A 15,971-nucleotide genomic window follows, 5' to 3' on the forward strand; every position below is an offset into this window, starting at 1 on the left:
AGGGAGGGGATTCCTCTATTCCTCTCTTGTGAGACCTCATCTGGAATACTGTGTCCGGTTCTGGAATCCTGAAGGTAAGAAGGATATGGAGCTGTTGGAACAGGTCCAGAGGAGGGCTGCAAAGATGATCGGAGGGCTGGAACACCTTCCCTATGAGGACAGGCTGAGAGAGTTGGGGTTGTTCAGCCTGGAGAAGAGAAGGCTCCAAGGAGATCCTTTAGCGACCTTCCAGTACCTGAAGGGGCTACAGGAAAGCTGGAGAGGGGCTGTTCATAAAGGCTGGTAGTGGTAGGACCAGGGGCAATGGGTATAAACTGGAGAGGGGCAGATTTAGGCTAGACATAAGGAAGAATTTCTTCACCATGAGAGTGGTGAGGCACTGGCACAGGTTGCCCAGGGAAGTTGTGGCTGCCCCATCCCTGGAGGTGTTCAAGGCCAGGTTGGATGGGGCCTTGGGCAGCCTGATTTAGTGGAATGTCCCTGCCCATGGCAGGGGGGTTGGAACTAGATGATCTTTAATATCCCTTCCAACCCTAACTCTTCTTTGATTCTATGATTCCTCTAATCCTCCTGCCCTCTGGGCATTTTGTCAGTCATTTTGGGACTTCCAAACCATAGAGAAAAGCACTAAATAGAAGGGAGCCTGTCCACTGGGATCCAGAAGGTTCTCCATAATAATATTTTACTATTGTCTACTACTCCTTTTTTGATATTTGCCAGGTAGCAAGTTCTTCATCCATTTAACTTGTAATTTACTGAACTGCATAGTCTCAATTTTTTGTCAAGAGTGTCACACAGTGTCAATTCAGTGAAGATTACCGTACAAGAGGATTTGGCCAACACGCGACTCTTGAGCTATTCAAAGGCAGCACCAGTATGAGGTGATGTTATGTGATGACCACTGTGACTGTGCTGCTTTGGGAGCTGTTGGGGGGAAGATCCTTGGCTGCAGGCAGCAAACCAGGGGCAGCTGCTGAGGTGGTCATAAAGTCAATATTCCACGCTGCTGCCCAGTTCAGCCCCAGCAAGAGGTCAGTGACTGGTACAGGGTGCTGCCCTGGCTCATGCCTCTCCAATGTACTTCATGCATATGCTGTGGCTCTGGCCGACCGTTGCATTAGGCTTGCAGCATGTTCTGTCAAGGCGTTTGGCTGTCTTCCTGAACCAAATTTATACTTTTATCAAATAATGAAATTATCATTGTGGGCCATTTATCATTTCATAATGATAGCCATTCATTATGTTCCTTTCCTTTTCTTTTTTATTAAACATGTTGAAATTCAGATCGTCTTTTCTCTCATTTTGCTTGGCACAGAGATCAAACTGAGCAACCTGTAATTAGTTGGGTCAGCCTGTTTGCCCTTTCTGCGTATGGGTGCAGAAAGTCTTTTGGTCTTACTCTGAGAGTTCTTTAAAAACTTCATTCTTACTGTAATAAATCTAGCCAGAGGACGATTTTTCCATATGTCTTTAGCTTGCCATGTCCATTCTCATAAGCCATAATTTCTATTTCATTTACTTACTGGTTCCCTCATTCTTTCCATCTCCGTATGCTTTATTGTATACTGCTTTTTCATTTCTATAAGCTGCCTTCCTTTTGACCCTGAGCCTTTGACTGGTGTAGTCCTTTTTCCTTGACCATTCAATAGAACCACTTTGCTATCTGACAAGCTTCCAAGAGCCAGCTGACTGACATTTACAGTACGTGGTCTTGTTTTGTGGTTTTTTTTTTCTTCCCCAAATTTGCACTTGGTTTTATATGCTTATGGGAAATAAATCCTTGGTGTCCCTGTGTGCATGTATAGAGTTTAGCTTTAGTTGCAGAAATGGGAAATTTAAGAGGCTGTGCACTGTAAATTTATGGCTGTCAGAATTAAATTTAAAAACACATTGTATATCAAATGTTGTGTGGTGGTGTATAAATCCTAGCACTTTTCATCAGCAGATCTCAAAATGGCTTGCAAAGTAGGTCATTAGCATTATCTTCATTTCGAGGAGAAGAAACTAAAGCTCAGAGAGGTAAAGTGATATGCCCAAGATTACCCGTTGATTTTTCATCTGTTTTGAGCTCACCAGTAGTTGCAGTGGGTGGATGGTAGCTGGGAATACAACACTGAGCAAGAACAGAGGTCAGAAATAAAAATTATCCCAAGAGTGCAGTGCATTATCAGACAGTGGAACGCATGGAATTTCAAATCAAGAGATTAATCCTAATATTTTAAATTACATTTCAATAGACTCAGTGCTTCTTAAGTCTGTAAATAGTTTTACTGCATCATGGGAGCGATTGAGCTGTGTTTCACTATTATTCTATTTATTCAGGAATCTCAGTTATCCCTCTCACTGTAACAAAGCAAACTCAGGATGATTAAGTTTTTCAAGGAGACAATGAGCTCTTCGAGCCATACCTTACCTGCAATAAAGAGCAAACAGCCAGCCATTGTAATAATTGTACTGTCTGAATGTCTAGAAATAGTTGAGATTTGTAGATGCTAACATGGATCATCCTTTTGCATCAATAGTTATGAATTGAATTCCATACTGCCTAACTCTGAGTGGTGCTCTTTACTTTTGTGGGTAAGTCATAGAGTATATATTATTTAAGCATTCTGTATGGTAACTGTTTTGTGCTTCACAGTGAGAGGAGAAGAACCACTTTTCCATGTTCTGAAGGTGCTCCTTGTACTCCTGCAGGCAGGAATCAACACGAGCATTGCTGTAATTACCCCCTACAGTTGTTTTTTGTACAGAGTAGCATTCTTAACCCAGGTGTTTTCACTGCAATTTGAGATATTGGATAGTTCACTGTAACACTGATTTAAAAGCCATCAATATTTCTGAACCTTGACGAGAAGGTTAATTGCAACTCAGTAGACCTACGCTAATATTTTATTAGGGGGGACTAGTCATGTCTAGATTTTTCAGAGCAAATGCTCACAAGCTAGTGGAGCTCATTGACAGAGCTTTAAACTAGACTTGAAGCAGGAGAGGGATGGTATCAGGCTTGCCTGTGACAAGCTATGGGACAAAACGCCAAGGTTAGAGCAATGAGGTGTTAGCAAGGGCCTTCAGCCTGTTGCTCTGAGATGTGCTGGCTACATTGCAGACCTGAAGTCTTACAGAGATGAGCCAGGGGCTCCTGACGTCATAGGAGCCAACAGGAAAACACTGGTGAAATACCTCAAGGAAATTAAGATAGGTACCTCTAAGAAGGTGATATGGCTGAATGCCCTGCTGGAATGCCTCTACACCAGTGCACACAGCTTGGGCGACAAAGAGGAGGATTTGGAAGCCATCATGCTGCTAGAAAACTATGACCTAGTTGCAACTACTAAAATTTAGTGGAAGGAATCCCTTGACTGGAGTGTGGCTGTCGATGGCTGCAGGGAAGGAAGGAGGGGTGGAGGTGTTGTCCTTTACATCCAGAAATGGATAAAGTAAGAAGACCTGTCTCTGAAGAATGGCTATGAGCAGGTTGAAAGCTTATAGGTAAGATCAAAGCAAGAAAGGAAGCCTTGTGGTTGATGTCTGCTTCTGGCTACCCAATCTGGAGGAGCCTATTGACAAACTCTTCTTACTCCCCCTACAGGCAGTATTGTGCTTGAAGGCTCTCATCCTTCTGGGGGGCTTCAACCACCCCAACATATACTGGAAAAATAGCGTGGTGAGCAGTAGACCATCCAGGAGATTCCTGGAGTGCATTCAGGATAACCTCTTAAGCCAGGGAATAGACAGCCCTACTAGATGACGTGATACTGGAAGGAAGGCTGTCAGGAAACTCACATTTTTGGGTGAAGTCTAACTAATTCTCTGTCTGTATTGTGACCTTGAGAGACATCAGAGGGATTTGAAGGTTTTGCCCCCAGATAGCCATTAGGTGACAGTGTTTCTGTCTATCACTTCCAATACCCTTTCTGCTCAGGGAAGCCTCCTTTGCAGTACTTTCTTTGGACATCTTTTATCCTCACCTTTTTTATGCTCTCCCATACGCTGCAACAGCATCTTTGACCTGGATGACATTTCTGCTTACTTAGAGAAGGCAGCAGAGAAGAGGATTGGGTGTTGCAGATGGATGAGAGTGTGTGTACTAGATCTGTCTTCAGGATGTATTAATGGGAAGGAGACTGGTGATGAGAAGGGCAGGAGTAGAGGTCTCTACGGCAATGCAAGACTGCAAGATTGCAGAGGTTCTCGGAAAATGGAGTAAGCAGTGAGTGCGGCTGTGGAGTGGAGCCGTTAGGGGAGTAGCTGCTGCAGAGTGGCTCCCAGCTGCCCAATATAAAACACGATTGATTCAGTATCTGGGGAAGAAAGATATGTGAGTCACATGCTATAGGAAGGGAGAGGTTTCACGTAAGATAGTTCGGAATTTCTGATGCTGGATGGACAATAGGATCAAATTCTAAGGAGGTAAAGGTATATTACCTCTTTAGAAAGTATCCTCCCTACATATGGGGTCATTGACAAGAGAGCTGGAAAACTGTTTGCCACTTAGACACCACATCACTTCTGTAGCGGTTTATGAATCTAGGGGGTGTCCGAGTGAGCATCTAGAGCCATCTGGAAAGCTTTTTTACCTTTGAGGAGGTGTTCATGTGCTCTGTCTGCTTTGTTTGACTATTGCCTACTTCATTTCTGTGCTCTTGCTCTCCCTTGAGCATCCTGGTACTATTTTTTTCCTAAATTAATTTAGTATTTGCTCTTAAAAAAAAACTTTGGCTCAGCCATCGTGTGAATTACGCCCCCAAGTCATCCCTGGCTCAGTCAGCCCCACAGTCAGAGGGCTGTAAAATTGGCAGGCCTAATTAGAGCACGAGACATGGAGAATATTTTGGGGATTTAAACTATTTGTGACTAAAACACAGGGATGAATAAGAAAGCTGCATGCTTGGAAGGACAGCATTACAGCTGGGCCAAGGCAGAGACTAGTTTAGTTCGTCTCTGTCAGCATGCTTACCTTCATATCCTGTTCTCATAACTGTATGGAGTTAAAACTGTATCTACAATTTCTTCAGAATGCAAAAATTTTAGTGTGAGTAATGGATAGGAACGCAGAAATATTTTGCTAGGCTTCTAAGAACAGACCCTTGGGTTGGATCATGAGAATAAATGCAGGTCATGAGGCTTTTTTTTTTTTTTAAAGCAAGGGTACAAACTCTTCTAGCTTTGACCATGAATCAGAAAGTAATCAAAGAGAACCGGAGGAAATAATCAATTTATATTATTCCAGAGTTTTCCATTTGAGGTAGTTAACATCTTCCTCTGAAACACACAGTTTAACTTCTTTTAAGGAGAAGCAGCTGCTGGCCAGATCTGGTGTGTGATCTGATTATGTTGCCTTTGTTCCTAAGAATTTGAGTGCAATGGTGCAAGTTCAAGGTATTATTTTTCAAGTGATGCTGTGGAAGAAAGACACAATCCAGATGAGCTGAAGAAAGTGTTGCCTTCTCTCATGAGTAGTATTTTTCCTTCTTGGACCTATTTGTGCGACTCCTTTACTTTTTCCAGACTAAAAAGATCTGTGAGGACAGGAGATCACTAATACATGGGATAAAATTATAATTCTTGCCAAGTCTCGTGTCTATAGAGGAAAAGAAAGGAGAGAATTGTTTGAAGAAACATTGACAGCAGTAGGCAGCTATGCGAATTTTGCCTGATCTAAACATACACATTGGTTTTAAATATAATTCTGAACTTATCTATTCTACAACAAGGTCAAGAAACAGCAAAATGTACCCTATGCAGATTATTTCAGACGCGAGGCAGCCTGTATACATTTTCACCTTCCCACTCATACCTCAGCATCTTGCCGTTGCTATGTTTTTAATTCGCCTGGTTTGTAAATAGGAGGCAAAAGAAGTTGGTACTTTTTCACACTATTGCAGATGGATAGATTGGAGCAGGTAGAATAATGCTGGACTTTGTGCTGAGTTAGAAAAAAGTCATGTTAGCGTATTCTCTACTTCTAACGTGCAGAATCATGAGCCTCACAGGTCTGAAGGAAATGGGCAAATGTGAAGGCTCTAAATGAGGCTGGAAGGGTTTTTGCCAAAGGTCTGCTCTAGCACAAAGCAAAGCTTTGGTCTTGGTGAAGAAAGGACACAATGAAATGGTTTGCCCTGTGAAAAGAAGAGGTCAGACCAGACGAGCAGAGTGGTAACCCTGAATGCTAAAATGTGTGTCTTCTTTCTTTCACATGACATTGATGATCTCACCAAGGTGGAAAGGGAGTATTTGAAAAAGTCATAGTTCTTCCTTTCTTTTATTTTTACAGCAAAAGGATTGCTGTTCTTTTGTATGTGTCTTACTCCTCCGGCTCCTTGTAGTACATCTTACCCAACTTCCTTAGGCTGCCCTTATTTGTGGTTAATACAGAACAGGTTTTTCTTGTCTCAGATGATGACAAGGGATTTCTTACATGTTTTGCTTTTATAAGAGAGACATTTTTAAACCCCATATTTTTTTGCGAGGGGCATCTCTCAGCCTGGTAAGCACCCTGGGGAAGGATTTCTAGAGAGTACATGAAGCCATCTCCTATTATTGCCAACCTGCAATGACTCTTCTCCAAATCCTGATCTGATCACCGTACAGATCAATACCCTAAACCTCAGAATTCAAAGTAAACATAGAATGATTAACCAGCAGCCATCAGAAACATCACGGAATCACAAAATGGTTGAGGTGAGGAGAGACGTCTGGAGGTCATCTTGTCCAAACCCCCGGCTCAAGCAAGGTACCCTGTGGCCAGTTGTCCAGCACCATGTCTATATGGCTTTTGAATATCTTCAAGGAGGGAGACTCCACAACCTCTCTGGCAACATGTGCCAGTACTCAGTTATCATCACAGTAAAGAGGTGTTTCCTAATGTTTAGATGGAACCTTCTGTGCTTCATTTTGCATTTGGTCCTGTCACTGGTCACCACTGGAAAGAGACTGGCTCTGTCCCTTTTTCCATCCTCCCTCCAGGTATTTATATATACATTAATAAGATTGAGCTCCACAAGTCTTTTTCTCTCCAAGCTGAGCAGTCACAGCTCTCTCGGCCTTTCCTCAGAGGAGAGATGCTCCAGTCCTTCAATCTTGGTCCTCTGTTGGACTCTCTCCAGTATGTTCATGTCTTTGTTGTGCTGGCTAGCCCAGAACTGGACATAGCACTCACAAATATGGGCTCTCCTGTCCTGAGTAGAGGGGAAGGATGACTTTTCTTGATCTACTGGCAATACTTTGTCTAATGCAATCAAGGATACCATTCACCTCCTTTGCAACACGGGATTATTGCTAGCTCATGTTCACCCTAGTCTACTAGGAGCCCCAGGTCCTTTTCTGCCAAACCACTTTCCAGCCACACGACCCCCAGCATGTATTGGCGCTTGGGGTTGTACACCCTTATGTACAGAACTTTGTACTTCTCCGTGTTGAACTTCGTCAGGTTCCTGTCAGAGCTAGAGTAGCTGACAAAGCTGCGATGTGACAAATGAGGGTGCTTGGGAATGAATTCAGCAGTTTGACTGTGCTGTTTTGGCTTTGCTGAGAACCTTTCTGTCACTCTCTTATCAGCTCTGTGGAGCAGTGTGACAAACTAAGCCTTGGGGATTGCCCCGAATCCGTGCTCATGGACCACAGGGAAGTGCCTTTCCAAAGGAAGAGGACACTGTGTGTGCATTTATGTGTAGGTACCTGCCCAGAGTCTGGAGGTGGGTGATTGCTTCCCAGAGGAGAACTGCTCTTTTTTCTCTGGTTCTTGCAGTGTGGTTGCAGACTGCCAAAAACAATTGGCTGGATGTATCGTGGCCTCCAGCAATTACGAGAAATGTCGGGTCAGAGCTGTCAGGATGCTGTTGCTGTGCTCACTTGCTCTTTCAAATCACTGGCTAAGAAAGATAAAGAACAGTTCTGACTTTTGTCTTCAAGCTGTCTCCCTGCCACAGTTTTATAGACAATTAGGAAAAAGAAAACCACAAGAATTTTTTCTAGAAATTAATAGTTCATACTCGGATCACTATAGTCTCTTTTGACCTTGTTTTAATACAGAAAGTGCATGTTCCTAATTGAATATCCCTGTAAGCTCGAGAAGCATGAAGCATATCTGAAGTTGACGTTTAAGGTTTAGATTTGAGAAGTTAATAAAATACTTCTATTTTTTACCTTTTCGCAATGCATTTTTTATGTGCATTTTTGAGGTCATATATAAATAGCCAGACACAAGTGGTTTGTACTGTGCTGGCGATGTATCATAATATTTAGATCTGATCTGATTGCTGAATGATGAACAGCAGATTTACATTTGCATGGATGTGATATATATGTGGTAAATTGCAAAGCCAAAGTGAAAGTTACTTTTTTCTTGAAGTTTTATTGTCTTGCCTGCTCTCTGCTCTCCATTTTATCTACCCCAGGGCTTCCCTTAACTTTCCAAGTCCCTGACTCTTACCAGAAAACAGGCACTGAAAAACAAATCTAGGTAACATAGAAATGTGTTTCCTTTCTCAGATGTGACATTTCAGCCAATTTTCATCTACTCAGCATTCCAATTAAATATAAGTAAAAGCTTCTTCTGAACTTATTTCCTGTTCATAACTTTTGATATTTTATACACACCTGTGTAGTAAAATATCAGGTTCTACATGGCTAAACTGAATGTTGAGCCTCTAGGGGAGGCATTTCCTTCCTGTGGATATCTGAATTTTCAATTTTCCTACTTAAACCCCTGACGTTTTCTGTGCTACTGCCAATCTACATCATCCATTGACGCATCCTTGCCAGCTGTCACGTTTGGGCATTTTTCCAGCAGGAATGACCTGATGACACATACCAGGGTCAGTGTTGCTGTCAGTAACAAACTCTGATTGCTCCTTTCTGAATGCTGCAGAAAAAAGTTGCCCAGAGAGCCCAGTGTGTATCTCAAACTGTCGTTAAGGCAGCTGTTTATCATTAGTTTAACAGCTAAATGCATTTCTTCATGCTATTTAAAATGTAGTGCTTAATCTATCTTTAAAATATAATGATTTTTTTTTTGTCTGCTGTTGATAGCTTTGATTTTTTTTTTTATTTTTGTTTTTTTAAATGAAAGTTTTAGTTTTGTTCCTGAAGTCTAGTTGGGACAAGAAATAGTAAAGACTTAAGGATCAGACTTTTGGGGCCGCTCCAGTGGCTCTGAATCAGCAGTGGCCTTTCTGTAGCTGGGAAGGATTTTACTTCTGCAGGATTTAGAGACTTGGTAAGCCTTTGCATTAACTTCTGCGGCTCAGAATTAGATTTCAGCAGTACAGTAACTTCCCAGAAAGCTGAAAGCACAGTGTGATCCCTCTAACATAATGTCTCCAAAAGGCAGAAAAAAGAACAAGCCCAAGCATCTTGATTTTACTCAGATTTACTCACGGTTGCCTTGAAGCAGTGGTATTTTTTCTCTTTTGTGGGTTTTTTAAGCCTGGAGCCTCAAGCTGTTATGTGCAGCAATTTAGAGAAACTATTCAAGTCTGAGACTTAATATCAGTGAACACAAAGGAGATTTACTAGTGATTAACGAGGCCTGAGTACTTCTGACATGATTTCCTTTTCTTTCTGCAGGTTGGACAAAGTTTGCTCGGTTGACGCGAGCCCTAACAAACAGCCGGAGTGTACTGCAGCAGCTAACGCCGATGAACAAGGCTGAGGTGGTGCACAAACACTCGCGGTTAGCTGAAGTAAGTGGGACAGACACCACCCTGCTCCCTTTGTATGGCAGGAGGAAATGGGGGACGCCCATCCTCCCTCATTCCATTAATAGATAATATTTTTAGAGGAAAATATTTCCTAACTCTGATTTTTTTCAGCCTCTCCTCTGCTCATCCTAAAGCAGCACTGTGTGCCAAGCCCGTGTTTCTGAGACCGATAGTTCTCATTCAGTCATGAAAACAGTCTCCATAGGTTGCTGTTACTTACTTGACCCTATTTCTGTGCGTGCAGTTCTCAGTTTTCTGGGTGTTGCTTAACTTGGGGTGCACAGTGTGCTCCTCTCCGTGCTGTCTCACATCAACATGGAACCAGGCTTGATGTCCTTGAGGTCTGCAGGTGGTTGCTTACTGTCTTGGGCAAATAGGATTGTTTGAGAAACCAGGTACTCCTCTTTGGAAGTATCCCTGTCTGGGTCCCTGAGCTTGTACATACATATGAGGTTGACTACATATATATCTTAATCTCGACTTTCTTGCGATGTCGTTCCTGCAGTATTTTACTTTTATTTTATTTTTTGATTCAGATCTGATTAAATGAACTTTTTGGCAGGTTGCAAATATCTCCTTAACAGTGGAGATGATAGAACAAGTGAATGCCTTCGGGTTAACTGATGAAATAGAGATACTGCTTTCATCTTTGTGTCCATTGGCAATGAACAATACATGGGTTGAAAATGTAGGGGCGTTTTACCACAAGGGTGCTAAGCACAAAGTGCTCAGCATAAAAGCTCAAACTCTCCAATCTCTGTGAAATCAAGTTTTATTTAGCTTATTGCAACAAGAAAGTAACAAATGATTAGTAGTTATCGACAACCAGTTAACAAGAACAGCTTTAAAGGCAGTGCATCTAATCATTACTACAAGACAATAAATATAATAATTAAGAAAGCTACATCACCAATTGTTCTATTATCATCATCCAGATCTGCAGTTGCCATGGGAGCCTCTTTTGCAGCAAAGATTTGGAGATCCTGTCCTGGACAAATGGAGGTTCCTATGCAGTCCGTGCTCTCATAGGTGGGATCTCCAAAGATTGCGGCAAAACTGTCCAGCCTTTATATCTTTGAAAAAAAACCCAACAACTTACATCATTCTAAAATTGCAGAGTTCCTGACTCAGTTGCTCACTGCCTCCTGTTCCTGGAGCATGGCAAAGGTCCCAAGAGAGTAGATAAGGAAGCAGCTAAATATCTCCTATCTTTAAACTAAGGGGCTGTTGATATGTAGCACTCCTGCACAGCTACTCTCTTTTTACACAGTGCTCATGCTGATTGGTCACCCAGTGTATTGATGGTCTTCTTCTCATTCTGCATATGCTAGAGAAGCTACAATTATGGTGGCACAGCCTAATTCTACCGATAATGCTGACTATGATACGTTTTCTCACGCTCTCTGTATTTAAAATAGCACAGCACAATTCTACCGATAATAGCAATGTGAGAAGTTACAGATTAAACAGTACACGTAGCAATTCCATATGCACCGTCCATGGGTTGCCTATATTGTTTTGGGCACTGGCACTTCAAGGGGCTACTGAAAATGGCAGCCCTAAGCTTGTCCTGCATTCGGTGCTAAGAACTGGTAGGAGCTTTAAATGGTTTGGGGGTTTTTTTTGGTTTGCTTTCTGTTTCTACTTAACTTCAATAATAAAAACTCTACTCAAAATCAGAATAGAAACCCACAGTTTTCATGTGTTGGCAGTGTGATGTTTCCCCTTGAATTATCCCCTACCAATAGTCTGGATGACTTCTGAGTTACTTTCATATCTTGCTTTTCTGATCCATAACCTTTCAGTATTCTGTAGATCCAGTTATACCTGTTATTGGTTTATTCTAGGGAAGGGAAAACTACAGAAGATATAGTAACAATAATCAAATATGTTTAAAGATTAATGGCAAAGAATGAGGGAGAAAATTTCTCACCAGATCCACTATAGTTAGAGAAAAAGTAATGGAATTACGTCACAGCAAGGAAGATTTAGGTTAAACAGTACAAAAAGCTCAGGTAAGGGAGAAGTTTTTTCCTGAAATAGGTTGCTTGAGGAGTATGTACTCTTACAAGTCGTTTAGAGCTGCAGAATGCTTTGAAGGCATTTTGTCAGGAATGCAGACTTGTCAGGAATAAGTAGAGATATACCAATGCTGTGCAGTCCCCATTTTCCATACTTCTGTGTCTGAGAAGGAGTGTTATTATCACAGCTCATCCCTTGCAGAATGTACTGCCCACTTTAATCAGGCTTAACAGTTATCAGCCATTTACATTGGTTGTATGCGAGAGTAATTCAGAAAGTCTGTGATGAATGCAGCTAACTAACAAGATATTGTGTATTCTTTAGTGGTTTAAAATTAAAAATAAATGCAGCATGAAAGAAATAATCATTATAGTTCAGTGGTCTCCACAGCCACTTGCCGCCCACTCACTGTGTCAAACTCTGCATGATATTATGTTAAGAATAATAATTATGCTTTTACAGTGCCATGGGAGCTCCTAAGCACTCCACCAAAGGAAGCATAGGGAACTATTAGTATATGTTCATCACATTCTGCTTGAGCCATAAGTAGCTTATTATTCCAGCTGTAGTGAGCCTGTTTCCAGCTCCTGCCCTAGTGAAGAAGGCAAAGAAAAATAGGTTTGGATAAGCCAAGGAAAGAAGTCCCAGTCCTGATTTGTCATGACAGTAAAGTGTTGACCACAGATGAGTCCAAAGAGATAACTGGAGATAATGACCAGATTACGAGTCAAAGCCGAAATGGTGTGGTAAGTGCAGGGGATGGTTCTGGCACTGGAAGAAGTTGCATGTATTTGCACAAAGGCTGCTGTGAAAAACTGATTGTATTGTTCATTGCTTTTATTCCAAGGAAGGACCCATGGATCCATCAGTGAGTTCAGTGTGCCACAGTGGCCAGCTGAACCTTGCCCGTTGAGTGGTTATAAGAGTCGTGTTAGTGATTCTTGTGCTGGTCAATGGGGAAGGGACACATGGAGGTTGATATTTTTATGGGTCTTGCCAGACGTTTGGCATCTGTGAAGTTCTCTGATGAGTGCCATTAGGACCACACCACTCATTGTGCATTCCTGTTTAGCTGGAGCTCAACACACGGCTTTGTGTTACACCAAAGCTGGTGTGATATGAGGCTGTTGGCAGAAGGAACAGCCACTGTCTCCTGGAGGTCTCTGCTGCGCTCTCAGTGCTGCCTCTGTAGTGAGTCTAAGTGATTTTCTGGCCATAGGATAAATTTGTACAACTCAGCTGACTCTGTAGAAAACAAATGGCTAACTAATGTAACAATAACTTAGTTTTTCATTATATCAACTTAACTGAATTTCCTTACAGGTCATGATTGCTAAATTGGATATTAGGGAGGATGTAACAAGTAGGCAGAAGCAGGTTTGCATCCAGTCAAGTTGCAGCCTGATATTGGGCCACGTTAGACATGTTAGCAAGCCACATCCTCCAACACAGAGCAAGACCTGCTGCTGTTGTTGTCCCTTGGTGACTTCTGAAGAACAGAGTTTCAGTAAAGCCAGACTTCTACTGTCTGTTCTCAGTAAGAGCTACCACATCTTAAAAGTAAGACTGTAAAGAATGAATGGTTTAGGGAGTATTAGGAATGGTTGGACTCAATGATCCAGTGGGTCCCTTCCAACCTAGTGATTCTATAATTCTATGATTCTATGATGGAAAATCTATATCTGTGGTACTTGAGTTCATATTCTTAGTTATTGTGCTGTTTATTCCTCTTCATCAAGGAAGCATCCTATGTTTGATCATTTTTTACACACATGGGACTGCTATTTGCAATCCAGCTGTCCCTGCAAATACAGTGCATCAGCTCCCCTGTGGGATAGGTGTAGGGCTGAAATGAGTTGCTGGAATTATTTATTTTATCCCATGCAGGCTTGAGGTCTCCAAATGTAAAAGGTGTTACTAGTTCCAAAATACACATGAATCAGTTGTCAGCGCAATATATTGCCTCCTTGGGCATTCCTTTGTGCTTTTATTTCTTGTGTGGGACTGAGATAAGAGGTAATTAGATTAGCTAGGAGGAATATCTGAAGTGAATTTGGCTTGCTTGCTTTGCAATGTTTCCAGTTCCACATTTTACAAAAGTACTCATGCAGGAGATTATAGTCATACGCAAAAAAGAAAATTACAAGAAATAGAAGAAAACCCACTAGTGATACTGAGCTTATAAGAGCAACAACTTTTTGAAGAAAATGAGAAGACAGCATGCTATTGCCAGGGTTGTTAGGGCAGAAAGTGTGCCCGCAATGCTTCATTTTAGAAGAAGATCAACCAGCAAGGCTGAAGTCTGGTTTACCTTTGATAGGGTATTGTTCTGGCTATACAGTAGTTTCAAAAAAGAGGTCAGGCATGAAAGATGAGTCTTGTAACACTTCCACATATGAAGGAATACTCATGTTCATAACTGCAGAGCATTGCTGGTGTGGCAGTACGCACAATCTTTGTGGAGCCTCTCTGTCCTTGCTGTTGGCATGGTTTTCCCTCAGTGCATCCACAAAAACCTCCCTTTTTTGAAGAATATCCTTAGATGCCATGCTGCTCCTATTCATTGAGCGATAGTTGCCACCACACATTCCTAATAAAACAGATTATTTAGAAACTGTGGCTTGACTTGCAGTGTCCAATGGATACAGTCCTGTCTTTGTGATGCTCCATACAGGAATCCATAAGATCCCTTATTGAATCACATTAATTACAAATAGTAAGATTTTCTTTTCTGTCTTTTACAGGTTCTCCAGCTGGGATCTGATATTCTTCCTCAGTACAAGCAAGAAGCTCCAAAGACTCCACCACACATTATACTACACTATTGTGCTTTTAAGACTACTTGGGACTGGGTCATCTTAATTCTGACCTTCTACACAGCAATTATGGTTCCATATAATGTCTCCTTCAAGACAAAACAGAACAACATTGCTTGGCTTGTGCTGGACAGTGTCGTGGACGTTATTTTTCTGGTTGACATTGTTTTGAACTTTCATACGACCTTTGTCGGCCCTGGTGGAGAAGTTATTTCTGATCCCAAACTCATAAGGATGAACTACTTGAAAACGTGGTTTGTGATTGATCTTTTGTCCTGTTTACCATATGACATCATTAATGCCTTTGAAAATGTGGATGAGGTAAGTGGTTGCAGTCCACCTTAAAAGGGTTGTTTTAATTAGGGATTAATGTAGAAGCATGCTCCCAGGCATCTGGCAGCAATAAGAAACCATTGAATCTCTGTGCAAATACGTAGGGATGGCCTTAAGCTGCTGTGCTTTACCTACACGGCATTCCTGTATTGGAGAAAAAGTGTCTTGTGATTTCAGTGCCATGTGTATAGTAATGGATGTGGGTTTTAGAACCTCTTGTCATCCCAAAGCATTGTTGCACATCCATATCGAAATGAGCTGGATCAATTGGAATGTCCCCCTGCCACAGCTGCCCTTTTTGGCTCAGACCCAGTGATTGCCTTTAAGCAGTCCTAATCCATTGCAGGGCAGACTGATATGGGTTGACGTAAATAATCAAAACTCTGTATTTGCTCTGGTTGAAGCTGGTGGCAAATTTGCCACTGACATATACGAAAGCAGAGAATGCTTTGGATGAACATTTTAAAAATCCTGCCCTAGGATTACTTTCTGAATCATGCTGTAATTTTATTTCGTTTTATGATGTCTTTTAAAATGTGTGATTGAGAGAGAGATTTATCTCAATTTTTTTTTAAACAGTTTCTGAGTTACTGCTGGAATTTTAGAAACTGTTTGAAGAAATCAAACATAAATATCTTACACGAACACTGAATTAAAGCTTTTCAACTGCTAAATGTATTAACATTTATGAAATTGAGCTTGCAGCCTAAGATAATAGAGAAAACAAGCAATAACTATGAGAAATAATGCATGCACAAATCAGTGTAGAGAAAGTCATTATTAAAATGCAACTATAATGGCATTAAGACTTGTTTTAATTTTTTTCTAGAGCCTTTTACCTTTAGGGCCATAAAGAGATGAAAAAGCCTCTGTTCATTTTTTAATATTTTACAGGGTTTTTTTTGGACATTGGGGTTTTTTTTTTTCAAATTTTCAAATTCTGCAGTTGTATATCCTCACTACACTTATTTTTTAACACAGACCTTGGCGCAGATTTTGTAGCCGTCCTTTAAAATTCCATCCCTGTCTCTGTGCTGAGTACCAGCTTTTGACATTGTTCCATTTTATTTATAGCAAATATGACAGAAGTGATAATACT

General features: G+C 41.4%; 1 protein-coding gene across 1 annotated transcript in view; it reads left to right on the top strand.

Annotated features, from left to right (window-relative positions):
- The window catches only part of KCNH5 (potassium voltage-gated channel subfamily H member 5), a 169,633-nt gene that overhangs the window by 33,095 nt on the left and 120,567 nt on the right, over positions 1–15,971 (top strand). Inside the window, exons 5-6 of the mRNA XM_009564375.2 lie at positions 9,568–9,683; positions 14,468–14,860. Coding sequence (XP_009562670.2) covers positions 9,568–9,683; positions 14,468–14,860 — 509 coding nt within the window. The remainder of the gene's footprint in view (positions 1–9,567; positions 9,684–14,467; positions 14,861–15,971) is intronic.

The sequence above is a fragment of the Cuculus canorus genome, chromosome 5, assembly GCF_017976375.1.
Source record: "Cuculus canorus isolate bCucCan1 chromosome 5, bCucCan1.pri, whole genome shotgun sequence".
NCBI lineage: Eukaryota > Metazoa > Chordata > Aves > Cuculiformes > Cuculidae > Cuculus > Cuculus canorus.